This window comes from Salvelinus alpinus, chromosome 17 (assembly GCF_045679555.1).
Source record: "Salvelinus alpinus chromosome 17, SLU_Salpinus.1, whole genome shotgun sequence".
Taxonomy (NCBI): Eukaryota; Metazoa; Chordata; class Actinopteri; order Salmoniformes; family Salmonidae; genus Salvelinus; species Salvelinus alpinus.
The window spans coordinates 35,289,758-35,317,682 of record NC_092102.1 but is presented as its reverse complement, the minus strand read 5'-3'; the positions used below and the strand labels follow the sequence as shown (position 1 = coordinate 35,317,682).

At 42.1% G+C, this 27,925-nt stretch overlaps 2 protein-coding genes across 3 annotated transcripts; both read right to left on the bottom strand.

Annotated features, from left to right (window-relative positions):
* LOC139542846 (cytosolic sulfotransferase 2-like) lies at positions 1 to 8,752 on the bottom strand. Its single transcript, XM_071348745.1, has 7 exons — positions 7,945 to 8,752; positions 1,888 to 2,026; positions 1,671 to 1,793; positions 1,392 to 1,492; positions 1,183 to 1,309; positions 1,001 to 1,089; positions 1 to 852 (listed from the first exon to the last, which is right to left on the bottom strand). The coding sequence occupies exons 2-7, from the start codon at positions 2,024 to 2,026 to the stop codon at positions 745 to 747; spliced, it is 687 nt and encodes a 228-aa protein (XP_071204846.1). The 5' UTR covers positions 7,945 to 8,752; the 3' UTR covers positions 1 to 744.
* A 7,474-nt stretch (positions 8,753 to 16,226) lies between these two features.
* On the bottom strand, positions 16,227 to 26,290 carry LOC139542843 (cytosolic sulfotransferase 3-like). Of its 2 annotated transcripts, none has more exons than XM_071348740.1 (8): positions 25,573 to 26,290; positions 24,585 to 24,723; positions 24,306 to 24,434; positions 23,804 to 23,928; positions 23,027 to 23,153; positions 22,732 to 22,829; positions 17,560 to 17,734; positions 16,227 to 17,428 (listed from the first exon to the last, which is right to left on the bottom strand). In XM_071348740.1, exons 1-8 carry the CDS (start codon positions 25,579 to 25,581, stop codon positions 17,316 to 17,318), a joined length of 915 nt encoding a protein of 304 aa, XP_071204841.1. In that variant the 5' UTR covers positions 25,582 to 26,290; the 3' UTR covers positions 16,227 to 17,315. The 2 variants fall into 2 exon arrangements, with proteins under 2 accessions (XP_071204841.1, XP_071204842.1); XM_071348741.1 differs by having other exon boundaries at positions 23,804 to 23,904; positions 25,573 to 26,266.
* Between the last annotated feature and the right edge of the window lie 1,635 nt (positions 26,291 to 27,925).

Sequence of the window (27,925 nt, the reverse complement as noted above, 5' to 3'; positions counted from 1 at the left end):
GTTGAGGTAGCCAATGCTTGGTTATTATCTCCTCAACTACTGTATGAACATTTACCTGTGACATCTGACCTCCTCACCAGACCTCCTTACCAAGTAACATTACAGAGTATCTTTTTGTATTGATTGTTTGCGTCTAACAAGCAACCTGGCGATCAAAGGTTGATGCAGTAGGTGAAAGATGTGTACACGCTTCACACACTGCCCAGGCACACACTCTGCAGCCTAGTCTCTGGTCAGGTAAGAGGTAGACACACATACACTGTTGAGAAGTGATTTAGACAGTGTGTTGAAGACAATGTAGGAGGTTTAAGGGCACAGAAAAGACAAAGACACTATCTAACCCAGGACACGGTCCATTCAGTAGTCTATCAGGTGAGTGTCTGTGTGTGTGCTTTAATGGAAGGTGGGGAATTGAGTATGTCTGGGGTCAGGTCAGGTGTGTAAAGACATCCGCAAACATAGGTTTGGTTTGTTCCTAGCAGAACTCGGCAAGGAGAAGAAATCTTTGCATACTCCCTTAAAAAGCCATTCGCTTGAAAAACAGGAAACAAGCAGCAATTCTACCGTTTGTCCTCTTGAGACGGCATTTCAAAAACATAGCCAGGTTTGTTCTGGATCTACTATCCAGAACAAACCAGATCCTTTCCCTCAAGTGAAAAGAAAATGATGGAAGAGAGAATGGGGGAGGAGACAGGAAAGGAGGAGCACAGAGAATACATTAGGAGTCATTTTGTAAGCAGTGCATTACAAAAAATATACAAACTGCACTCCTCCTCTCACCTGCTCCTTCTTCTCTGCTGAAGGAGACAAACCTAGGAAGGAGCACAGCCTGTCCAGCTCTCTCCTCGTATCCTGCAGGAACACATACATACTGGATGTATAAACAGCTAATCTCCTAGAGCAGCAGTTAGTATGGCTCTTGAGCATATGTGTGCACTGAGCTCATTAGATGCATCTTAATAATACTGTAACACACACCTAGCATCAGTATTCTACTCACCTCAACCATGTCCTCATAGAAGATTTTGGAGTGAGTCTGTTTCTTCTCCCACCAGCCAGTCACATGGTCGTACCACGAACCAAACACCACTGAGGAAGTGCAGAGTAGACAAATTCATAGTGTGAATGGGGACTATTATCACTTGCTCATTCAATCCCTCCTTTATTCACTCGTTTACTCACTCTTTCCATCCATGAATCTCTGTAAGAAGTTGTTCCAGTCTCCTGGCTCTGGCTGTGTCTGGTTCATGCGGTCAAAGTGGAAATAAGACACAGCACTGTCCTTGGCATTACGGGCCACATACACTATCTGCAGAGAAAGAGAGAGATTGCATTTATGTATAGTGGTTATATAGTGGAGAAACATTGAGAACAAGTTACAAATACTGCACCCTGCAGTTCTGCTCCCAGAAGGACTTGGGAAGCAACTGAACTGGGAGGTGAGTCTTGATGAGGCGAGGAGAGGTGGTTAAGTTGTCCAGCACCTCCACCCCTAGGACAAACAATAGAATAATGCAAACTAATGTTTAATGGATATTATCACTGTTCAGCAGTTTCTGTCATGATATTAAAGACTTTAGTTACTGCTTTGAAGACATCAGCTCACTTTTTTACAGGGGAATGACACATTGGGAGAGGTATGATTAATATTTCCAATGCTCTATTCTAACCTGGAGGGTAAAGAGGAATGAGTAACTCCAGGAAAGGAACTTTCTCAAAGATGGGTCTCTGATGCTCAGGGTCTGTCTGGCCAAAATACAGCAGGTCTAGAATGTAGGAGACCCATGTGGTTCCTAAGAGAGGAATACAGATAGGGGACACATACACAGTCATTCACAAACCCAAACACTATCTTTAATGAAACATCAACCTCAGACTGAGAGAGACCTGCTTTGGGGTAGGTAGCGATGAGAATGTCATCTGGTCTGGCCTGGAAGTTCTGTACATTGTCCCAGTTGCCAGTGAAGTAGTTGGTCATGGAGACTCCATGGAAGTCAAAGAGTTTTGGTCGAGGTGGCAGCTCCATCTGTAAAAGTGGGACATGTATTCGATCAAGGATCACCACAGTATTGTTTATGCTTGGATATGAAACTTGAACAGAATCTTTTAGCGATCCAAATGGTTGAATTATTCAAACATAGAGAGGAATAACGCTCCATTGATATGTTTCCCTACAAATGTTAAACCGGCCAGGGCCTTGGTCACTGATCCGTCTGGAGCTGTGTTATTAGGAATGTAAGTACAGCATGCTGATCCGAATATCACACACACACCACCCTTCTCGGCCAGTAACATATCCAATGCTATTCTATTGTGTCATTTCATTAAACTAGTTGCATCTGTCTGTTCTGCTGACCCTTTTATCACATCCCTGGTATAGTTGATGAAACGCTGTTGATTATAATAGATATAATTAATACAATCTACATTCTTATTGAGAGTTAACCACCAGAAAATGCTAGACTCCAACCCTGCTAATATCTGGTGTCTAGCTTTAAATTTGTCTGGCACCCCCTGTGGAACCCCAATATTGTCAATATATACTCTGTCGTCAAAAGTCCCAGGCGGAGAGCTTCTTCTTGCCCGCTTTACTGGCATGAGGTCATGGTGATGGATGAGGGTGAAGGCATTTCTAACTGTACAAGAGCACATATGCCCGACCAATTTGTAGGTAGAGTTGACCATAATTCCACTCCCCCACACAACCACCAGACATCAGCTCTCTGTCTTTTTATTTTACTGAAGTCCTCGGAGCTCAACCACCCGGTCAGATCCCTCATAGTCACATCACTTGTGACATTCTCAGTCTTGTTACATCTAGCCACCTCCCCTACGTCCCTCCCATGAGGGTTGTACCGGGCCAAACATTAATAGTCTCCTCCTGCCACTACGAAGGGGGGAAGCCTAGATCTAATAGACACATAGGGATACAAATCATGTAGATCAGTACAGCTATCATTGTCAGGCTTTCCTACTTTCATGGAAGCTTTACCATACACGCTACCCCTCTAGGTGAATTAGTTCCATCAAGTGGGAACGGGATGGTCATTAACCAGGGTTTAGCTGTTCCACAGGCATAGCACACTTCCTTAGCCATAGACCTTGCTGTATATTGGATCCACTCCATCCACAAATTGGTATCCACAAACCCTGTTTCTACCTCTATAACTTCTTTGAGATCTTTAGTTTGAACTATCCTCACCAGTCCTTGACTCTGGATGACTCCACGGGTGACGTCCGTTCTATCAGAGGTATTGCTTGTATCCTGGCTGGCTGTAGATCTATCACCAGCCCTAACCTCTACTACCCGGAATGGTACCTTAGTGTCGATGCTGGTCTGGTCGAAGCCAACATACCATAACCCGAGATCCTCTTTCTTCCTGCTTTTAATGGTAATTCGTACCTTTATGCAATACGTCCCTCGCTTGCAGTCAAAAACCCTGACCTTTACTATACTCCATCTGTTTGTATATTGGGAATGTGGATTTACATAGCCTTCTCTCTCTGTGTGAGCTATGACCTGATTCCAGGAGTTACACGGGGATCTACACAGATATCTTCCCCAAAAAGTCAAAGTCCTAGACTGCCAGGAGGTTAACTTTTACTTGATACTCATCCCGGATCCGGGAGCACCCCCATCAGTAAAAAAGCTGACTAGCATAGCCTAGCATAGCGCCACAAGTAAATACTAGCATCTAAATATCATGAAATCACAAGTCCAAGACACCAGATGAAAGATACACATCTTGTGAATCCAGCCATCATTTCTGATTTTTAAAATGTTTTACAGGGAAGACACAATATGTATTTCTATTAGCTAACCACGATAGCAAAAGACTCAACTTTTTTCTCTCCACCATTTTCTTACTGCATAGGTAGCGTTCACAAATTCGACCAAATAAAGATATAAATAGTCACTAACCAAGAAAAAACTTCATCAGATGACAGTCTGATAACAGATTTATTGTATAGCATATGTTTTGTTCGAAAAATGTGCATATTTCAGGTATAAATCACAGTTCTACATTGCAGCTGCAATCTGAAATAGCGTCGATGCAGCCAGAATAATTACAGAGACCAAAGTCAAATACCTAAATACGCATCATAAAACATTTCTGAAAAATACACAGCGTACAGCAAATGAAAGACCAACATTTTGTGAATCCAGCCAATATTTCAGATTTTTTAAGTGTTTTACAGCGAAAACACAATATAGCATTATATTAGCTTACCACAATAGCCAGAAACACAAGCAATTTACCAGCAGCAAAGGTTAGCGATCGTAACAATCCAGCAAAAGATATATAATTTTTGACTAACCTTGATAAACTTCATCAGATGACAGTCCTGTAACATCATATTACACAATGCATATAGGTTTTGTTCGAAAATGTGCATATTTAGCAGCACAAATCGTGGTTATACAATGTGATCAGTAGCAACATTTCAGGCATTCTGGCCGGCGCCATCTTGGAGAGGCACCTAATCTAATCGATAACTAATCGTAAACTTGACTAAAAAATACAGGTTGGACAGCAAATGAAAGATGCATTAGTTATTAATGCAACCGCTGTGTTAGATTTTTAAAATTAACGTTACTAGACATACAGTGTGCGTTACAGCCAGACCAGTGCCGAAATTAATGGCGGACAAATCATTTTACATTTTTCCACAGAAATACGAATTAACATCATAAATAGCTCTTACTTTTGGACAAGCTTCCATCAGAATCTTGGGCAAGTTGTCCTTTGTCCAAAAGAATCGTTGCTCGGTTGTAGAACGTCCTCTTCAACTTTGGAAATAGCAGCAAACATTAGCTACAGTGAGGGAAAAAAGTATTTGATCCCCTGCTGATTTTGTACGTTTGCCCACTGACAAAGAAATGATCAGTCTATAATTTTAATGGTAGGTTTATTTGAACAGTGAGAGACAGAATATCAACAAAAAAATCCAGAAAAACGCATGTCAAAAATGTTATGAATTGATTTGCATTTTAATGAGGGAAATAAGTATTTGACCCCTCTGCAAAACATGACTTAGTACTTGGTGGCAAAACCCTTGTTGGCAATCACAGAGGTCAGACGTTTCTTGTAGTTGGCCACCAGGTTTGCACACATCTCAGGAGGGATTTTGTCCCACTCCTCTTTGCAGATCTTCTTCAAGTCATTAAGGTTTCGAGGCTGACGTTTGGCAACTCGAACCTTTAGCTCCCTCCACAGATTTTCTATGGGATTAAGGTCTGGAGACTGGCTAGGCCACTCCAGGACCTTAATGTGCTTCTTCTTGAGCCACTCCTTTGTTGCCTTGGCCGTGTGTTTTGGGTCATTGTCATGCTGGAATACCCATCCACGACCCATTTTCAATACCCTGGCTGAGGGAAGGAGGTTTTCACCCAAGATTTGACGGTACATGGCCCCGTCCATCGTCCCTTTGATGCGGTGAAGTTGTCCTGTCCCTTTAGCAGAAAAACACCCCCAAAGCATAATGTTTCCACCTCCATGTTTGACGGTGGGGATGGTTTCTTGGGGTCATAGCAGCATTCCTCCTCCTCCAAACACGGCAAGTTGGGTTGATGCCAAAGAACTCCATTTTGGTCTCATCTGACCACAACACGTTCACCCAGTTGTCCTCTGAATCATTCAGATGTTCATTGGCAAACTTCAGACGGGCATGTATATGTGCTTTCTTGAGCAGGGGGACCTTGCGGGCGCTGCAGGATTTCAGTCCTTCACGGCATAGTGTGTTACCAATTGTTTTCTTGATGACTATGGTCCCAGCTGCCTTGAGATCATTGACAAGATCCTCCTGTGTAGTTCTAGGCTGATTCCTCACCGTTCTCATGATCATTGCAACTCCACGAGGTGAGATCTTGCATGGAGCCCCAGGCTGAGGGAGATTGACAGGTCTTTTGTGTTTCTTCCATTTGCGAATAATCACAGAAACTGTTGTCACCTTCTCACCAAGCTGCTTGGCGATGGTCTTGTAGCCCATTCCAGCCTTGTGTAGGTCTACAATCTTGTCCCTGACATCCTTGGAGAGCTCTTTGGTCTTGGCCATGGTGGAGAGTTTGGAATCTGATTGATTGATTGCTTCTGTGGACAGGTATCTTTTATACAGGTAAGAAACTGACATTAGGAGCACTCCCTTTAAGAGTGTGCTCCTAATCTCCGTTCGTTACCTGTATGAAAGACACCTGGGAGCCAGAAATCTTTTTGATTGAGAAGGGGTCAAATACTTATTTCCCTCATTAAAATACAAATCAATTTATAACATTTTTGACATGCATTTTTCTGGATATTTTTGTTGTTATTCTGTCTCTCACTGTTCAAATAAACCTACCATTAAAATTATAGACTGATAATTTCTTTGTCAGTGGGCAAACGTACAAAATCAGCAGGGGATCAAATACTTTTTTCCCTCACTGTATGTGGCGCAGACATGCCCAAATCTTCAAAACGCAATACTAAGGAAATTCCGAAAATCGCAATATACATAACTATATATATATAACTCGGTTTAAAATAACTTCGTTATGATGTTTCTAACACCTATATCGAATTAAATCAGAGCAGGATATATCTAAGGCCGATAACTTGAGCTTTTCAGAACGCCATGCTGAGGTCCTGCTTTGCGCCATGACGAACAATGAAAAGAGTGCACCCCCCATGCCATGGGCTTTTATATGGTCTCAGATCTGCCTAGAAACTCCATTCCAATTCTCATTGGTTACTGACATCCAGGGGAAGGCGCGTGCAGTTCATGTCGACCCATAGGATACATACAGAGTTTTAAACTGATCCTAGAACAGAGTCAACATTTTCAGATTTTGCAGTACCTGTCAGGAATTTCGCTGCCAAACGAGTTCTGTTTCACTCAGAGAAATAATTCAAACGGTTTTAGAAACTACAGAGTGTTTTCTATCCAATAGTAATACTAATATGCATATTGTACGAGCAAGAATTGAGTACGAGGCAGTTTAATTTGGGAACGATAAATGACAAAGTTGAAACAGCACCCCCTAGATTGAGAAAAGGTTAACCTCTTTCAGCTAGGGGGCAGAATGTTTATATTTGGAAAAATAACGTTCCCAAGGTAAACAGACTATTTCTCAGGCTCAGATATTAGAATATGCATATAATTGACAGATTATGATAGAAAACACTCTAAAGTTTCCAAAACTGTCAAAATATTGTCTGTGAGTATAACAGAACTGATTTTGCAGGCGAAAACCTGAGGAACTCCAACCCGGAAGTGCATTTTTTAAAATGTTATCCCTGTTCCATTGCTTGCCCCTCCTCCATTTAAAGGCGTATCAACCAGATTCCTTTTCCAATGGCTTCCTCAGGCTGTGACCAGGCTTTAGACATAGTTTCAGGCTTTTATTTTGAAAAATTAGCGAGATTTATCAAAACGCGTCAGGTGTCCATTGATTAGTTCCTGCGCAGGAGAGATGTGGCTCGACATTTTCCTTCTCTGTAGTATTGAACAGTTTACCGTCCGGTTGAAATATGATCGATTATGTATGTTAAGGACCCTATTTGGTCTACATAGAACTCAACGGACACATCCTTCCCCAACTCTACTCTCACCTCCTTTCTATCCAGATTAAGTGACCTCAGGTATCTTGGTAATGCTAAAGCCTCTTCTTTCACATTATGGGTCAAGTTACCACCTTCTGCCTTCTCGAGTGGTTCATGGTTTATTAGGAATATGGCTCCCACAATTAGACAGCTCAGACCGATCAGTACTCCTATAAAGCCCCACCCCTTTCCGGAGAACATATCACTGGCTAGAGGCCAACCCATACTTCCACTTCTATTGAACGCACACTGTGAGGATCGGGCGGGTTAGGGAATCTTCGTTAGAGAGGTGATCCCCGAACCCTATTGGTTTTCGGTTCTTCTCCTAACTCTGTGTTTGTTCGACAGTGTCAGTGTGTCTTACCCTCTTGCAGTGTGTAATATGGACCCAGGTGGCTCTTTCCGCTATTCGTACTGCAAAGGCTGTCACCAGTAGCACCTGGTATGGTCCTTCCCACCGTGGCTGTTTCCAGTCTTTTTTCTTGAGGGATTGGACCCAGACCCAATCTCCTGGTTGGATCTATGTGTCACCTTACTCTGCAACTCTCCTGTTGGGCATAGAATCTTTGACATACGGGCGTGGTTACTAAACAATTTCCTCATGTGTTCTGTAATGGTATTTTCTGATTCAACATAACCCTGTTTGGGCTCTCCTAACTCGGGCATCCTATAAGGCCTCCCGAACACTTTCTTGAATGGAGATAATCCATCTTTATCAGGGGTTATCCTTATGGTCATTATCACTATGGGTAAGCACTGTACCCAATTTCTACCTGTGCTCATGTGAGTCTTTCTTAACCTTTAGGGGCCACGGGTGCCGCTAGCGGCACTCCTCCCACATTCCACTGAAAAGGCAGAGCGCGAAATTAAAAAAAAATATTTTTTTAAAATATTTAACTTTCACACATTAACAAGTCCAATACAGCTAATGAAAGACACAGATCGTGTGAATCCAGCCAACATGTCCGATTTTTAAAATGTTTTACAGGGAAGACACAATATGTAAATCTATTAGCTAAACACCTTAGCAAAAGACACCATCTTTTCTTTGTCCACCAACACCACTAGCTATCACAAATTCGGCTAAACTAAGATATTGATAGCCACTAACCAAGAAAAAACCTCATCAGATGACAGTCTGATAACATATTTATGGTATAGGATAGGTTTTGTTAGAAAAATGTGCATATTTCAGGTAGATATCATAGTTTACAATTGCACCCACCGTCACAAATCGACTAGAATAAATACATAGAGCAACGTGTCTTACCTAATTACTAATCATCAAACATTTCGTAAAAATACACAGCATACACTAATCGAAAGACACAGATCCTGTGAATACAGACAATATTTCAGATTTTCTAAGTGTCTTACAGCGAAAACACAATAAATCGTTATATTAGCATAGCAGCTGTGCAAACATTACCAGAGCATTGATTCTAGCCAAAGAGAGCGATAACGTAAACATCGCCAAAATATATTAATTTTTTCACTAACCTTCTCAGAATTCTTCAGTTGACACTCCTGTAACATCATATTACAACATACATATAGAGTTTGTTCGAAAATGTGCATATTTAGCCACCAAAATCATGGTTAGACAATGACAAAAGTTGCCCAGCTGGTCAGAAAATGTCGTGCGACATATTAGACAGTGATCTAGTCGTATACATAAATACTCATAAACGTGACTAAAAAATATAGGGTGGACAGCGATTGATAGACAATTTAAATCTTAATACAATCGCTGATTTACATTTTTTAAATTATCCTTACTTTTCAATACAGTTTGCGCCAAGCGAAGCTACGTCTAACAAAATGGCGTCATAAGCGATTAACATTTTTCGACAGAAACACGATTTATCATAATAAATTGTTCTTACTTTGAGCTGTTCTTCCATCAGAATCTTGGGCAAAGAATCCTTTCTTGGGTCTAATCGTCTTTTGGTCGAAAGCTGTCCTCTTGCCATGTGGAAATGCCCACTGCGTTCGGCATGAACTGGAAACGTGCCCAGAGGTTGAAAGTGTCTCAGAAATAAATGTCCCAAAATCGCACTAAACGGATATAAATTGCTATAAAACGGTTTAAATTAACTACCTTATGATGTCTTTAACACCTATTACAAGTAAAAACATGACCGGAGAAATATTACAGGCTACACTAATGCTTGGAAAAAGAGCAGGTCGGTGTCCACCGCGCGTCCGGCGCAGCTGGAAAAGAGTTCCTACCTACACGTTTTTTTGTTTTATAGTGGCTGTGATTGCGCAATCGACACCATTCAAAGCGTCATCACGTAAAGACATCCAGGGGAAGACGTAAGCAGTGTCTGTATCCTCATAGCATTCACGGGGACCTTTAAACTGACTCCAGATCAGGGGCCAAGATGTGTGAAATCTGACTCCATGTCAGGGAAATTGCTGTAGAATGAGTTCTGTTCCACTCAGAGACAAAATTTCAACGGCTATAGAAACTAGAGACTGTTTTCTATCCAATAATAATAATAATATGCATATTGTACGAGCAAGAATTGAGTAGGAGGCCTTTTTGAAATGGGCACCTTTTTCTCTGGCTACTCAATACTGCCCCTTGAGCCCAAAGAGGTTAACCTGTTTTTTATCGTACCGTTCATGCGCTCTATCAGACCTGCCGATCGCGGATGATAGGAACAATGTTTCTTCATATTTATACCTAATTTCTGTCCAATGTTGTCTATAATTTGATTAGAAAAATGGGACCCATTGTCGGAATAAAGGGTTTCTGCTAGACCAAATCTAGGAATAATATCTTGGTATAATGCCTTAGCCACTGTTATTGCATCTGCAGAGGTGGGAAAAGCTTCCACCCATTTAGTATATTTATCTATGATAGTTAGACACCACTTTTTCCTTCACTTTTAGTGAGTTCTATAAAATCAATTTCTAGTTGTTGGAAAGGATATTTCGCCCAGGGATATTCTCCCTGTGGTGCTTTCTGTCTACCCTGGTGATTATTCTGTGCACAAATAACACATCTGGAACAAAAAAAATTAAGTAATTTGTGATCCCGTATGCTACGAAGTGCTTCCTTATTATCTCCACCATCCCTCCTGTTGATACATGGCTCTGCCCAACATTGTTGCATATCTAAACAATGACTTATAGGCAACTTATCATGACACCAAATATCATTTCTATATATTGCTCCCAACTTCTCCCATTTTAAAATCTATTTCATTGGTGCTCTAGACTGACAATCTTTTAAGATGGTCCTGTCTATGTTCACTTCCTCTTTTAAGAATTGCTGTGTCGGCGGCTGTGGCTTGAGGCCTGCCCTCTTCGCTTCCTGGTCTGCCCTTCTGTTACCGTTGCTAATACTATCTGTTCCTGTAGTATGAGCCTCACACTTACAAATTGCTAACTTCTCTGGTAAAAGAACAGCATCTAAGAGATTCAAAATCAACTGAGGATGTGTATTCGGTTTACCAGAAGTGGTTACCATTCCTCTGTTTCTCCATTGGGCTGCAAAGACATGTACTGTATTAAATGCATAGGCACTGTCAGTATAAATGGTAACCCGCTTACCGATCCCCAACTGACATGCCCGGGTGAGTGCAACAATCTCTGCCTGTTGTGCTGAATAATTCCTTGGTGCTCTGCTTCCAAAACCTCAACTTCTGTTACTACAGCATATCCTGTGGCATTTGTGCCGTCAGGGTTCTTTCTCGATGAGTCATCTACAAACATAGTCAGTTCCCCATCAGATAAAGCTAGGTCTGTCAAATCGGGTCTTGGTAAGACAATTTTCTCAGTTTCCGTTACACAATCATGTGGGCTGCCATCTATTTCAATTGGAACTAATGTGGAGGGGTTCAGAGTAGTACAACTTTCTATTGTTAAATTAGGCATATTTAACAGAATTATCATACATGATAGATGTCTAGCCGGTGACATGTATGCCATTTTGTGTTCCAATAGCAAAATGGATACAGCATGCGGAACCTTTAGGGTCAGATCATGATAAAGTACCACTGAGGCAGAGTCTTCTACTGCCTGTGCGGCTGCCACCACAGATTACAAGCACTGTGGCATAGCCTGAGCTACTTCATCTAGTCGGGAGGAGCAGTAAGCGATTGGCTTATTTTTTCCCCCATGTTTCTGTGTTAGTACAGATGTCATGAACCCCTCCCTACAAGCCACTGTTTGTGTGAAGGGCTTATCATATCTGGGGAATGCTAAGACTGTGCTGGAAGTTAACAGCTTCTTGATGCTCATAAACTGTTCATCTGCTTCCCAAGTCCACTCTATCTTCTCTCTGGCTGCCATAGCTTTACCATATATCAACTCACTGAACTTTCCGGTATGTAATGCAAAGTGGGGTATCCACGCATGGCAATAGTTAATCATTCCAAGAAAACTCATCATCTGTTTCTTATTGAGTGGTTTAGGTGCTTCTAAAATGGCTGTTTTTCTAGTCAAGTTAAGTGTTCTCCCTTCCTGTGTTATGGTGTGTCCTAGATAGATAACCTCCCCCCGCCACAGCCGCAACTTTTTCTTACTAACTTTATGCCCCTGTTCAGCCAAAAACATTAACAGAGCTAGAGTGTCAGTTTTACAGCCCTCTTGAGAGGGGTTCGCCACCAAAATGTCATCTACATATATCAAAATTTGGCTTCCTCGTGGAGGGTCAAACTGACCTAGATTTCGGGTAAATCTGCTGGACCTTGTGATCATAAATGTTCAGGGACTATCTCTAATTCTAACTCCTGTTCTTCTGTTAACAGGTACTCCTCTCCTCAGTATTTTACACACTCATTCAGATGTACACCAGGAACACTATAAGCTCTCCAATTTAGCTTCCTACGATACCTATCGGTTGATGGACTGTGTTGATCTCCACTAATCATGTCTACCCAGTCTGTCATTTTCCTCCCCTTTGACACCCACTGGCCCATGTCCTCCCACCCTTCCGAGGGCTCCTTGGCGAGAGATACATGGGGACTCCACCTTTCTCTGAACAGCTTCTGACTCTGAGGAGGTAGCTCCACTTCCACAGCAGCATGAGTGCTGTCATAGTGAAACCACTTTAACCCTATAGTTCTCTCTGGGGTTTTAAGTAATGCTTCCTCATAGACTGGATCTGGACCTGGGTGTTTGTTATAGCAGAGAGTACAGTGTAAGTCATTGGGAGACATCTTAATGAGTCCTGGTACTACTTTGTCTGAGAGTTCCATCAAGGTTTTAGGAATATCCGTTATCCCCCCCCCCCCCCCCCCCCTTCAGCAAATCCTGACTGTACCAATAACATGGCTCCCCGTCCCCACAGACAACCATATTATCTCTGACAATGTATGCCTTCATTCCCCTCTCAGTGGGAGTGACGGCTACATTCAGTTTAGTCATTACATCCCGGCTTAACAGGTTGACGGGGCATAGCTTCAATATCAGAACAGGAACAGTGGCTTCTCCCCCAGATAACTCATGTTTCAGTGTTACAGGAGCGGATAGCCATTCCATGAATTGGTGACCTGATGCTGACCGTACTATGATCTTTTGCCCATTACTTTTTACCCTGTCGGGAGCATCGTCTGCACAGATTGCTGTGTGACAAGCCCCAGTATCACACAGAAATTGAATTTTCTTTCCCATTATTGTTAGTGTCAAATAGGGTTTCTGTTCCTGTTGGAATGCCAAATCAATAGTAGCCAATTAAAAAACTTCACAATTAGTGTTTACAACCAAATCCTGAAAATCCTCCTCCTTCTCACTAGAGTCTATTCCCCCGCTCCCCATAATTAGTCATGCCTCATCTTCCTCTTCCTCCTCTGAGTCTGGCTGAAGGGGCCTGAGCTTTTCTCTCTGTAATTGCCTCGACCCTCTCTCCTGCCTCTCCTATCCTAGTTCTTTTTACAGTCTCGTTGATTATGGCCTCCTTCATTGCAGTGTTTACACGGTGCCTCACAATCTCTAGCAAAATGTCCTGCCTTGCCACAATTGAAACATTTGATTCCCCCTTTCTCTCCTAGTCCGTCCTCCTCTGTCACCCATACACTTCCCTGCAATTTCTCCTAGAGTAGCCATTAGATACTCAGCTACCTTCTGTTCCTTTTTTGCTCTCTCACTTTTCCCATGCTGCTCATAGTGAACAGCATATCTCTTCACCCCTCTCAGCTCTGCTAGCCCCCACGCCTACTAGTTTCTGTTTGATGGCATGGCTTATCTCGGGACGCATTCCACTGAGGAAAGCAATTTTTAATTGCTGATGATACGGGGCAATAGGGGGCAGCATTTTCACGTTCAGATGAAAGCATGCCCAGAGTAAACTTCCTGCTACTCAGGCCCAGAAGCTAATATATGCATATTATTAGTATTGGATCAGTCTAAAACTTTGCACATACACTGCTGCCATCTAGTGGACAAAATATAAATTGTGCCTGGTCTGGAACAATACATTACTTTCTCTTGCATTTCAAAGATGATGGTACAGAAAAAAAGAGGGGGAAAAAGTATATTTTCTTTGTGTAATCTTTTACCAGATCTAATGTGTTATATTCTCTAACATTCGTTTCACATTGCCACAAGCTTCAAAGTGTTTCCTTTCAAATGGTATCAAGAATATGCATATCCTTGCAGCAGGTCCTGAGCTACAGGCAGTTCAATTTGAGTATGTCATTTTAGGCAAAAAAAAAAAAAAAAAAAGGGTTGGATCCTTTTAACAAAGCCTAAGTCTTAATGTTTCTCAAATGATGACAGTAAAACCATACTACACATGATAGCAATTCCTACATACCAAAATATCTGACTTACCCTGTTCTTTCTGAGTAAGATACCTCAAGGTGAATGCACTGCTTACAAAATGACTCCTCATTTATTCTCTGTGCTCCTCCTTTCCTGTCTCCTCCCCCATTCTCTCTTCCATCATTTTCTTTTACATTGAGGGAAAGGGTCTGGTTTGTTCTGGATCTACTCCGAAGCTGAGGGGCTTTTCTGCTTTCCCTCTCAGTATCTCATGTGTCACTACTAAATCGCCAGGGGTACTTACATTACCAGAAATTCACCACTTGGTGGCAGCTGGACACAGAATTGAGCGAAGTTAATATTACCTTAAGCTTACCATATGCTTCCCAGTCAAAACAGTTTGCGCATATATTATGACAACATTTTGTGTCATTTTTGTTAGTTTTGGTGTTCGACAGCGTTCAACGTTTTTTGTGGGCTGTTGAAGCACACATTCTTGAGGTAAGTCGAAGTTCTGTGATTGGTCAACAGTAGGGATTCTTCAATGAAGTGTTTGTTGTCATTCAATGACAGACGCCTATTTTTCAAGCTATTTTTTTAACTTGAAAAATACTGCACCAAACATCTAGATGTAAAATTAGATGTAAAATTACTCAACCAAGACCTCCGCGGCAAAAACGTCAAAATTCTTGAATTATCTTAGATTAATTCAGACTATTTTGAGGAAGTGTACTGGCTGTGTTTTTGATATGCCATTGTGGGAGAATTTTCCAGTCATCTGGTGATTCTCAGTAACTATACTGTTCTCTTTGAAGTAGACAGAAAAATGTATATAAGTTTAAATATTAGACATGTGTAAGCAGAATGAAGGCTGAAGCCCATGTGAGTGTACAAAGCTGGACCAACATCGAGTTAACCATTAGACATGTAAAAAACAGAACGCAAGCAGAATCTGTGTGGATGAGGCATGGTAGACTAACAAGACGTGACTGGTCTGGGCCATGTCTGATCTTGTGAAGGCTAACAGACAAGCACATGGGTTAATCATACATAGACAACATCGGCCTGAACTTGTGAAGACCTTTGACAGGAACATTAGCTAATCAGTGATAGGCATCAGTAGGAGTATGCATGTCACGCCACCAGTAGAATCTATGCCCCAATGTCTGAGCCAGTAAGAGAATGGAAACTAAGACAAGATTCACAAAGTGGAGTAACGATGTTATGTAACTGTATAAAACCAATCACAAAGAATGAAGAGTCAGTTCTTCCATGGAATTGCGTGGCTTTGTTACTCTCTGTAATAAAGTCTATTCAATAAGTATTTGATTCAATATTTTCCACAACACCGTCTCAAGAGGACAAACAGTAGAATTGCTGCTTGTTTCTTGTTTTTCAAGCGAATGGCTTTTTAAGGGAGTATGCAAAGATTGCTTCTCCTTGCTGAGTTCTGCTAAGAACAAACCAAACCTATGTTTGTGTATGCCTTTACAAACCTGACCTGACCCCAGACATACTCAATCCCCCAACTTCCATCAAAGCACACACACACTCACCTGATAGACTACTGAATGGACCGTGTCCTGGGTTAGATAGTGTCTTTGTCTTTTCTGTGCCCTTAAACCTCCTACATTGTCTTCAACACACTGTCTAAATCACTTCTCAACAGTGTATGTGTGTCTACCTCTTACCTGACCAGAGACTAGGCTGCAGAGTGTGTGCCTGGGCAGTGTGTGAAGCGTGTACACATCTTTCACCTACTGCATCAACCTTTGATCGCCAGGTTGCTTGTTAGACGCAAACAATCAATACAAAAAGATACTCTGTAATGTTACTTGGTAAGGAGGTCTGGTGAGGAGGTCAGATGTCACAGGTAAATGTTCATACAGTAGTTGAGGAGATAATAACCAAGCATTGGCTACCTCAACATAAAGCCTCATCAGGCACTTCAGTACCACATGCATTTATTTAAGTATCATTACAGATGCTGGCAGTGTACAAGTTTAACATTTAATATCAAATACAATAGACCACATTAACTGGAATGACATTCACTCTCACGTGTGAAAAAAAGGCCCCCATTAGCCACACCTCCAACTCTTCTGATAAGCTGCCACCACTACATTGCCCCTGCCACTATTCAATGTGCAAGCGCATGAGTTGTTGGAAGCAATTTAGAAGCTTTCATTAAATAAATAAAAAATCACACTGATCTAAAAAATACATTATTTGATTTTAGGCAAATTGAATAAAGTAGGTTGGAAGAACCAAAGTGTAATTTTCTATCATTCCAAATAGTAGAAGCACTTCAGATGAACAACAGCGCCATCCCACTTTTTACAGTGCGAGTGTCATGTTTTCCACAGGCATAGTGAACATACAGCTGAGACAGCTGTGAAAAGTGGAGGGTGTGTCTATGTGCAAATTACTGTCTCTTTAACCACTTTGGGTCATATAGACATTTCATATTAATTTAAGTACAAGTACATGAACATCAATGTATTACGTTTAGTCATACTGTATACGAGTAGGAATTGTTACAGTTTCAAAGAATGTATATTTTTTAAACAGAATAAAACAATGCTTGATGCTTAATAATGCTCTTCTCCATTCATATATTTATTACTGTATCGACTCTCACAGTTTTTTTTCTCAGACACTGAAAAACAGACCAGGCAAGATGATTTACAAATAGCTCACATTGCTAAGAATGTACTGTGCAGCCTGTCCTCATTTTACTTTTGTTTTTAGTTCTCAACCTATAGCTCATATCTCAAAGTAGCATCAATCATTCTTAAAAAATGATATTATAAGACACTTCATGATCTTTCTCATTCACACTCCAGGATATGATACGATATGATCCTCACCCTGTATATTTCAACACTATAACCCAGTTAACTGTGGACCAATGGAAGACTGACACCCCAGCCCAGCCTATCGTAGGTCCATATGTGCCAAATAAACAATCAATCTAGCTGACCACAAACAATCAGACAATCAATTTGACCTCAACCCCTAGACTACAGTGCGGAACTGTACGGTGGTGTTCTTCATCTTCTTCTTATAGTCTTCATCAAACTGTTCACTCTGGGCCACAGTGAAATGGTTCTTCCAGTCACCAACCTTTCCTGGAGAGTGGGAGAATGGGAGAGAGAGAGAGAGAGAGAGTCATGAGCAAAGAAAATGTGGTGGAAATAGAGAGGGGAGGAGGGAACGACTGACAGAGAGAGAGGTATAGGGGAGAAATTGAGAAGTCTACCTTTTCGCATGAATGGAGAAATCTTGAAATCCATGATTGGGACGGTGGAATAGTTGGCCATGCTGTTCTTCTTCATAGTATCAAACTGCACTCCTCCTCTCACCCTCTCCTTCTCCTCTGCTGAAGGAGACAAACCTAGGAAGGAGCACAGCCTGTCCAGCTCTCTCCCCGTATCCTGCAGGAAAACACACACTGGATACTGTACTTGTAGTATTATCTAAATGTATTATCTGCCAATCCATGTTGTCCTGCATCTGAGTGAGGACAACGCCTAGCCCAAAAGACGATGCATGTGCTGATACCTTTGTCTTAGAGTGGGGACGGTACTGGGCCAGCACTCTCTGTGGGGCCAGGTCTCCATTGATTTTCTCAAACGCCGCCTGTTGCATGTGACCCAATGACCAGTCATTCTCTTTGGCTAATAATTCTCTTAAGGGTTCGGTTTTGTCTGAATTCTGTGGGAGGAACTTACCCACGTATGTGACCATGCCTAACAAGGCCCTAACTTCAGCCACGTTCTGGGGGAGGAGCATGTCTGTGACGGCACTGAACTTGTCCTTGTCCGGCTCTATTCCAGCTGCACTGATTCTGTGTCCCAAGAACAAGACCTCTGACTGTGAGAAGGTGCATTTTTCATTGAGTGTCAAGCCAGTGTCCTGGAGTCTAGTCAGAACTGCTGTGAGTCCTCATGTTCTGCTCTGTCCCATCCGCAATCGAGCACGTCGTCCGCATGGACTATGACTCCACTCAGCCCATCCAACAGCTGGGACATGCGTCTTTGAAAAAGTGGTGGCCAAACCGTGTTATAAACATTGTGAGTGCCCTACTCTCTGGTGACATCGGTATCTCCTAACATCCTGAGCGGTATCCAGCTTTGTGATGACCATCCATCTGGGCCGTTGACTGTTCCATTGATGGTAAGATATGTCTCTCTCTGCAGAGGGCCTCATTCAAGTTAGTCATGTCCACGCAGATCCTTATGTCCCCATTGGCATTTGGGAACCACCACCATCCCTGCACACCAGTCAGTGGGACTCTCTATTTTAGACACAGCCTCAATTTCTTCCATCCTCCCCAACTCGTCCTTTACTTTGGCCAATAAAGGGATAGGCACATGGCGGGGGGTGGTAATGGCATTGGGGATGTCATCCTTCTTGAGGCAGATTTTGTAGTCACCTTGTAGCCTAGGAAGTTTTGGGGGGAATTTATTTTTGAAAACTTTGATCGAAAGGGGATTTCCCACATTTGCCACAAACGCTTGAACTGGTTACTGGCCCTGTCCGTGATTGTTTTTTCCACGTCTGTCTCTGTGTTCCTCTCAGTTTTTTTAGCATGGTATGAGAACGCATATATTTCCTCACTCTCTTAACTCTGTCTGCATAGAGCTTCCGCTGCACAGCATTTCCTGCTGTTTTTTACTGTCTCACTGCCTAACGTGATTTACAGCTTTGGACAAGGTAAGCTGTAAATCCAACTGTAACTTCAGAAAGTTAGATATTTCTTATTCCCACTACAATCTGATTTAGGATCAGTTCTTTCCTGAGTGAGCCAAACTGTCAAACTGACAATGTTCCGCTAGCTTGTGAAGAGCTGTGATAAAGCTGTCGGCGGTTTCACCCATCTTCTGTTTGCGCACATTAACTTCTTTATGATAGGGGGCAGCATTTTCACTTTTGGATGAATTACGTGCCCATAGTGAACTGCCTCCTACTCTGTCCCAGATGCTAATATATGCATATTATTATTACTATTGGATATAAAACTCTGAAGTTTCTAAAGCTGTTTGAATGATGTCTGTGAGTATAACAGAACTCATATGGCAGGCAAAAATCTGAGAACTCATCGCCGATTCAATTCCCTGTAAGATATGGATCTGTTTGCACTTCCTACGCCTTCCACTAGATGTCAACAGTCTGTAGAACGTGGAATGAAGCCTCTAGTGTGATGTGGGGCCGGATTGGAGGTGTTTCAGTCATTGGTCTGGCAGAATGCCAGTTCCTGGTCACGCGCTTTCCTCATGATATCGCCTTGCGTTCCATAACTTCTACAGACATGAAGGAATGCTCCGGTTGGAACGTTAGTTTTCGTCCGAGTTCTCCTGCATTTGCGCGAGCGTTTGGACATGTGCACTAAACATGCTAGCAAAAGTAGCTACTTAGACATAAGTATTGGACATTATCGAACAAAACAATGATTTATTGTGGAACTAGGATTCCTGGGAGTGCATTCTGATGAAGATGATCAAAGGTAAGGGAATATTTATGATGTAATGTCGTATTTCTGTTGACTCCAACATGGCAGAGAAATGTTGTTATGTTTGAGCGCCGTCTCAGATTATTGCATGGTGTGCTTTTTACGTAAAGTTTTTTTGAAATCTGACACAGCGGTTGCATTAAGAACAAGTGTATCTTTAATTATATGTAAAACATGTATCTTTCATCAAAAGGTTATGATGAGTATTTCTGTTATTTGACGTGGCTCTCTGCAATTTCTCCGGATATTTTGGAGGCATTTCTGAACATGGCGCCAATGTAAAGCAAGATTTGTGGATATAAATATGCACATTATCGAACAAAACATAAATTTATTGTGTAACATGATGTCCTATGAGTGTCATCTGATGAAGATCATCAAAGGTTAGTGATTCATTTTATCTCTATTTCTGCTTTTTGTGACTACTATCTTTTGCTGGGAAAATGGCTGTGTTTTTCTGTGGCTATGTACTGAGCTAACATAATCGTTTGGTGTGCTTTCGCCGTAAATCCTTTTTGAAATCAGACATGTTGGCTGGATTCACAACATGTGTAGCTTTAATTTGGTGTCTTTCATGTGTGATTTCATGTGTGATTGATTTTTATAGTAATATATTTGAACTTGGCGCTACATTTTTTCTGGCTTTTGGCCAAGTGGGATGCTACCGTCCCACATATCCCAGAGAAGTTAAACCAACCTCTCTCAAATATAATGTTGTGTCATCCTACGAAATCTTTAACGGGACTGCAGTTAAGTTTCTCTTCCTCGGGCCAACAGTGAAGCCTTTAATATGTCCTCGGCTTCATCACCCATAGTGTAAACCATACAATCAACATTCTCAGCGGAGCTAATGCGAAATCTGTCAGCACTAGCCACTGGCCTGTCTAGGTTTGCGCAAGAGCGCATTGAACTTGGGAGTCACCAGACCTGAAATCCAACCGGCTTCTTCAATAGGGTCTAGCTGCGATGTCATCTGTCAGAGCAGTCATCCTTCAGGGTCTCTATGCTGCTACCTACTGATATGTCATCTCTCAGTGCATCTCTCAGTGCATCTCTCAGGAAAAGTGGGGGTGTATAAAGGAACCACATTAGGAGAAGTGGGGATTTCCAAAATAGTCTTTAAAAACACTAGAAACGCTGGAATTCCATAACAACTAGAACCACCATGGCTTGATATTTCAATTATTATTATTTTAAATATTCAATAATAAATAATACATTGTAAAATGAATGTGTGCTCTTATAAGTTAAGGCAGCTAACGTTAGCTACCATTTACCTTTACGAAAACGTAACGTTACATACATGGCTACCGGTAGGTAACGTTCAAAGACACAACTCACACAACTTTGTGGGCTATACTCGGCCTTGTCTCAGGATGGTAAGTTGGTGGTTGAAGATATCCCTCTTGTGGTGTGGTGGCTGTGCTTTAGCAAAGTGGGTGGGGTTATATCCTGCCTGTTTGGCCCTGTCAGGGAGGTATCATCTAATGGGGCCACAGTGTCTCCTGACCCCTGCTGTCTCAGCCCCAGTATTTATGCTGCAGTAGTTTATGTGTCGGGGGGCTAGGGTCAGTCTGTTATATCTGGAGTATTTCTCCTGTCTTATCCGGTGTCCTGTGTGACTTTAAGTATGCTCTCTCTAATTCTCTCTTTCTCTCTCTCGGAGGACCTGAGCCCTAGGACCATGCCTTAGGACTACCTGGCATGATGACTCCTTGCTGTCCCCAGTCCACCTGGCCGTGCTGCTGCTCCAGTTTCAACTGTTCTGCCTGTGGCTATGGAACCCTGACCTGTTCACCGGACGTGCTACCTGTCCCAGACCTGCTGTTTCAACTCTCTAGAGACAGCAGGAGCGGTAGAGATACTCTCAATGATCGGCTATGAAAAGCCATTTACTCCTGAGGTGCTGACCTGTTGCACCCTCGACAACTACTGCGATTATTATTTGACCATGCTGGTCATTTATGAACATTTGAACATCTTGGCCATGTTCTGTTATAATCTCCACCCGGCACAGCCAGAAGAGGACTGGCCACCCCTCATAGCCTGGTTCCTCCATGGGTTTCTTCCTAGGTTTTGGCCTTTCTAGGGAGTTTTTCCTAGCCACCGTGCTTCTACACCTGCATTGCTTGCTGTTTGGGGTAGGCTGGGTTTCTGTACAGCACTTTGATATATCAGCTGATGTAAGAAGGGCTATATAAACAAATTTGATTTGATTAGAATTTTTTGCAGAACTGAAATTCCATACTGTCATCTGTGCAGACCATGAGTAACATCCGATAACCCAAACGATGTCTTGAGTGGCACCTTTCGCACCCCACTTCGCCATATATGGTTCCTTTCAAAACATCCACTCCTTTCAAAAGCCCCTCTTTTCCTGAGGTGCACTGCACTGAGATTCCATATCAGTAGGTGGCAGTATAGAGACCCTGAGGGATGAGTGCTCTGAGAGATGACGTCGCAGCTGGATCCATCTCGGCTTCTACCTCTTGTAACGTTGCCCGCAGTAACATAGTCCTCTCTTGTTAACTAGCCCAATTATGATCTACGCTGCTTATCTCTGTTTCTGTGCCCTCCTTGCTTTGAAACAGTCTGTCGGCTGTATGATTCACGTGGTAAGTCCTTCACGTTATTGTGATTATTAAAACCTCTCTGACACCATGTAGTATTATTTCAAATAAGGAGGCACGACAAGGTTCAAGCTTCAGCATGTCTACTAGCCGATGCTGTGCATGTCATACATAGGTACGGATACCCACAAGGGACATCCTACTACAGTACTCTTCCTCACTGAAAGCTAATTCTAGAGATTATCAATATAACAATATAACACGGATATACACACTGCCTTTATGTAAGTTATATAATCTGCAAAGAGGTCAGAACCTTTATGGCACAGGAGGTAGTTGTTCTACTCACCTCAACCATATCCTCATAGAAAACGTAGTGGAGTTTTGAGTGAGTCTCTTTCCTCTCCCACCAGCCAGTCACATGGTCATACCAGGGACCAAACACCACTGAGGAAAGCAGCCATTTGGACATGAGAGGATGTTAGAGAGATAGATAGAGATGCAAATATAGTCAGCAAAAACACTGATCAATAAGCCAGAATCACAGAGCCTTATCAACATCTGTACTGTGCTATCTCTTACTCATTGTAATTGATTTGTTCACAGACTCATTCATTCACTTGTTTATTCTCTCATTCACTCACTCTTTCCATCCATGAATCTCTGTAAGAAGTTCTTCCAGTCTCCTGGCTCTGGGTCGGCCTGGTTCATGCGGTCAAAGTGGAAATAAGACACTGCATTGTCCTTGGCATTACGGGCCACATACACTACCTACAGAGAGAGAGAGAGAGACATCGTTGCAATTACAACATTACTTGATGTAAGAGTATATTATTTAATTATACAACGTATAATTAACTACATCCCATCCCATGGAAGGATGAAATTGTATGAATAAATTCATCAAAAGAAAGTTTTTTAATGAAAATTTGTCAACCCGTTGTATAAAAGTGATAATGCCCTCGAAGCCAGTGTTTGGAGGATATATTGGTACAGTTTGCCGGACCTCGACTTCATCTCGGGCCTAACAACACCCATGTCAATATATCCTCCCAACACCGGCTTCTCGGGCAATATCACTTAAACAAACCACACAGAAGGAAATGGAAGAGGAAAAAATGAGGACAACAAACACTGATTACAAAGACTGGATTTCTATAGAGTCTTCGCAATCCACACGGAGACACACGCTGGTTCTAGAGAGTTTTGCAAAGGTTAGTGTATTGTGTAATGCTGCCCTCCATTGGGGATTCACACAAATTGTGTCATTAATTAAGTTCACTTACTGGTCAAAAAGCAGCAAAGGAGGTTTGAGGATGCATAAATGTTAACCATATGCTACACCAGCAGACATGAGTGGAGTCATATTCACAGACTACACAGACAACAAGCAGAGAGAGAGAAATTTACATATAATGTACCCTGCAGTTCTGCTCCCAGAAGGACTTGGGCACCAACTGGACTGGGAGGTGAGTCTTGATGAGGCGAGGAGAGGTGGATAACTTGTCTGCCAGCTCCGTTCCTATGTGTACAGAGGGGTGGGGATCTGAATAGGTTACTTTTTGGAGATAAGGATGATTTTTACAGTAAAACTGCTTATTGTCATGTAGCTGGAATATGTGAATAGCACAACTTCTCACAGTATAAGATTTCAAGTCATTCAAAAAGTCCAACTTCGTGACAGTAAAAAGGCTGTTGATGAGGACTTAGGTTATTGTATTGTGTGTGGTGTTTTCCGGATTCTGTTTTCAAGCATGACAAAGATTTGATCTACACAGACTCGGATGTGTCTTTTAAGTGCAGAGTCATTGTCAGCTGATCAGTTATTTATTTGGAGTACACAGTGCCCTTCACACTTTATTGATGTGTAATCAAGATAAAGGCTTCACAGTGTGTAGAGTTATATCAGGGTTGTATTCTAACCTGGAGGGAGAATATGGAAGTCACTCTCCAGGAATGGCACTCTCTCATAGATAGGTAGTGAAGTCTGACGCTCAGGGGCTGTCTGACCAAAATACAGCAGGTCTAGAATGTAGGAGACCCATGTGGTACCTGGGAGAGAGAAAGGGGGAGAGAGAAAGAGGGCGGAGAGAAGATGGAGAAATGGGGAGAGAGAAAGAGGGAGAGAGAGGCATGTCAACGAGCTGCGTCTCTGGTCATCCAATTATCCCTACAAAATGTCGGCAACACACAAACACAGACCTGCTTTGGGGTAAGTGGCGATGAGGATATCATCTGGCCTGGCCTGGAAGTTTTGTATGTTCTCCCAGTTGTCAGTGAAATAGTGGGTCATGGAGACTCCGTGGAAGTCAAAGAGTTTTGGTCGAGGTGGCAGCTCCATCTGTAACAACAACACATTACACCACTGATCAGAGATATTATCAGGGAGAGTTACAATAATCAACTATTCACTAATATTCTTGCTTCATTCAAGGATATTCTCCAGGTGACAAGAGGTCCCAGTTTCCACATATAATTCCTTGCCAGTTCTTTTGTCAAAATACATACAGTACAGAAAATGATAGACTGTAGATAATCACGATGACTTTCCAAAGCACAACTAGCTGACTATTAACATTGTATGTTTCCAACATAATGAGGCTGATATGTGATCTATAAAAAATAGGTTGAATAGGCCATTTGATCCTGTCACTACAAAAGTAAGAAGCTGGTTATGTTACGTTAAAGGGAAAGGGTCTGCAGGTTTCCTGTAATGATCTCTATAGGTAGATGGTCAGTAATTTCGGGCCAAGATCTTATCTGTACACACTTCAAAACCAGAGCACAAGCACTTTCAGACTTAGGCATGTAAAACCTTTGTCAGTCTCATGGAAAATATCTAAGAAAAGGCAACAATCTCTTCGATTATATCGAATAGTAAAATGTACATTTGAATACATTTCATAATATTTGCATTGGTGTCAGTAAAAACTTTGAATAACAACTTTATCTGCTTTTGACCCATAATGAACCTCATGTTCACCACAGTCACATTTATTCATGCTAAAATACAAAGCCATCATGCACAAATACACAATAGAAAGCCATCTGCGGTAAGACAACACAATTTGTGAGCAGAGAAAATAAATAAAAGTCAGTTACATTACTCAAAGTGTTGAAATATGTAAATAGAATCATAAGATATATCAGCTACTGTCACAGAACATTTGAAAAATAAAGAGAAGCTCACATTTTCCATGTTGAATAGAATTCAGTAGTATCCTGTTTGGCCACTCTTCTCAGCTTTTCAGTCTCTTCTTGTCTCTGTCCAAGCGTTCCTTCTCTTTCTCCTTCCCCTGTTCCTTTCTCTTCCCTCACTACAGGCAATGTATTTTCTCTCTTGCTTTGGTTTATATTTCCCAACCCAGCTTCGCATTCTTATCTTACCTCCACTCCTTCTTACATAAATTCATAACTCTCTCTCTCTCTCTCGTTACTGCAATCACAGATGTATTGTGTCAAGCCACCCCCTCCATATCCTTTTATTCCCATGTTAGCGACCACCCTCCTTCTGCTTCACATGCACACATACACTCGGTCTAATACTTCTTTCTTCTAATGGGTTCTAACTCTTCTTTCCAGTGTGTGGGTTGGATTTTATTTTGTGAACACATGTATGTGTGTATTAGCGCTCCTCTCTGTAACGTTCGTCCTCGGAATGAGACCAAAGCGCAGCGTGGAAAGTGTTCATGATTTAATGTTCACAAAAACACTCAAACAAAAGGCGAAAACGAAAGCGCACAGTTCTGTCAGGGAAACAACCTAAACAGAAAACAACACCCCAATCAGAGACAACGATAGACAGCTGGCTCTGATTGGGAACCACACGCACGGCAAAACAACAAAGAAATAGAAAACATAGATTTTCCCACTCGAGTCACACCCTGACCTAACCAAACATAGAGAATAAATAAGGATCTCTAAGGTCAGGGAGTGACACTCTCACGATTTATATCAGGAGAGGGGTAAGGTTACTAGGTCATAAAGCAACTCACTTCAATAAACCCACATGACCCTAAAAACTGGTTTTTAATATAAGGTTTTCAGCTCTTTTGAAGCTCCCTAGAACAGAGCAATATGTTGTCAAAGAAACTGGAGAATACCCATCCTCTCAGTCCTTGATTCATTCCACGCCTGCGCTGATTGGTCAGGCTAGCGGATATGAGCAGATTTCAACAACACATTGGATCCCCAGAGAGATGCGTAGAAAGTCTGCATGGGTCTGGTTCTAGATGACCTCTCCTCTCTCTTGAAGTAATGCACTGGGTCTGTGCTCTGGGTCTGTGAATTACCACTTCACCAGAATGTTATTTAATCCTCAGGTACTTTCCCTCTTAATGTCCTTGTTAAGCCTAATTTAATTTGCTGCCCTCGTAGGCCCTCTCTTTTACCCCTCGGACACATTGTTGGCCCCTTTTCAAGTAAGCACTTGCTTCCGGAACACTGGACCAAGCGACCCTCTGACCAAAGAATTTGTCTACTCAGAGAAGGAGGGATTTGTGCAACCAGTTCCCATAAGATGTTGTCTAAAGGCAACAGTATATGTTAAGGTGATTGCATGTATGTGTGCGTGACACAAACTTAAAGTGGGAGTATGAATCTCTGAGGTATGTGCGTGACAGAGAGTATAGGGTGGAACAGAGTGAGAGAGGGAGGGGCACTCTTCCACCGCTCTCATGCAACAGAAAGATCAACTATTTTAACTCTTGCATGTCAGAGAGAAAGAGAATGTGTGCCTGTAATCAATCAATCAATCACATCTATTCATAAAGCCCTTTTTACATAGGCAGATGTCACAAAGTGTTTATACAGAAACCCAGCCTAAAACCTCAAACAACAAGCAATGTGGATGTAGAAGCATGGTAGCTAGGAAACACTCTCTAGAAACGCAGGAACAAACCTAGACAGGAACCAGGCTCTCTTGTACCCCTCTGCCTCTATTCCACTGGGACACATTGTTGGCTCCTTTTCAAGTAAGCACTTGCTTTCCGGAACACTGGACCAAGCGACCCTCTGACCAAACAATTTGTCTACTCAGAGAAGAAGGAGGGATTTGTGCAACCAGTTCCCATAAGATGTCGTCTACAGGCAACAGTATATGTTAAGGTGATTGCATGTATGTGTGCGTGACACAAACTTAAAGTGGGAGTATGAATCTCTGAGGTATGTGCGTGACAGAGAGTATAGGGTGGAACAGAGTGAGAGAGGGAGGGGCACTCTTCCACCGCTCTCATGCAACAGAAAGAGCAACTATTTTAACTCTTGCATGTCAGAGAGAAAGAGAATGTGTGCCTGTAATCAATCAATCACATTTATTTATAATGCCCTTTTTACATCAGCAAATGTCACAAAGTGTTTATACAGAAACCCAGCCTAAAACCCCAAACAACAAGCAATGTGGATGTAGAAGCACAGTGGCTAGGAAAAACTCCCTAGAAAGGTGGGAACCTAGGAAGATACCTAGAGAGGAACTTAGCTCTCTTGTACCCCTCTACCTCTAGTCCACTGGGACACATTGTTGGCCCCTTTTCAAGTAAGCACTT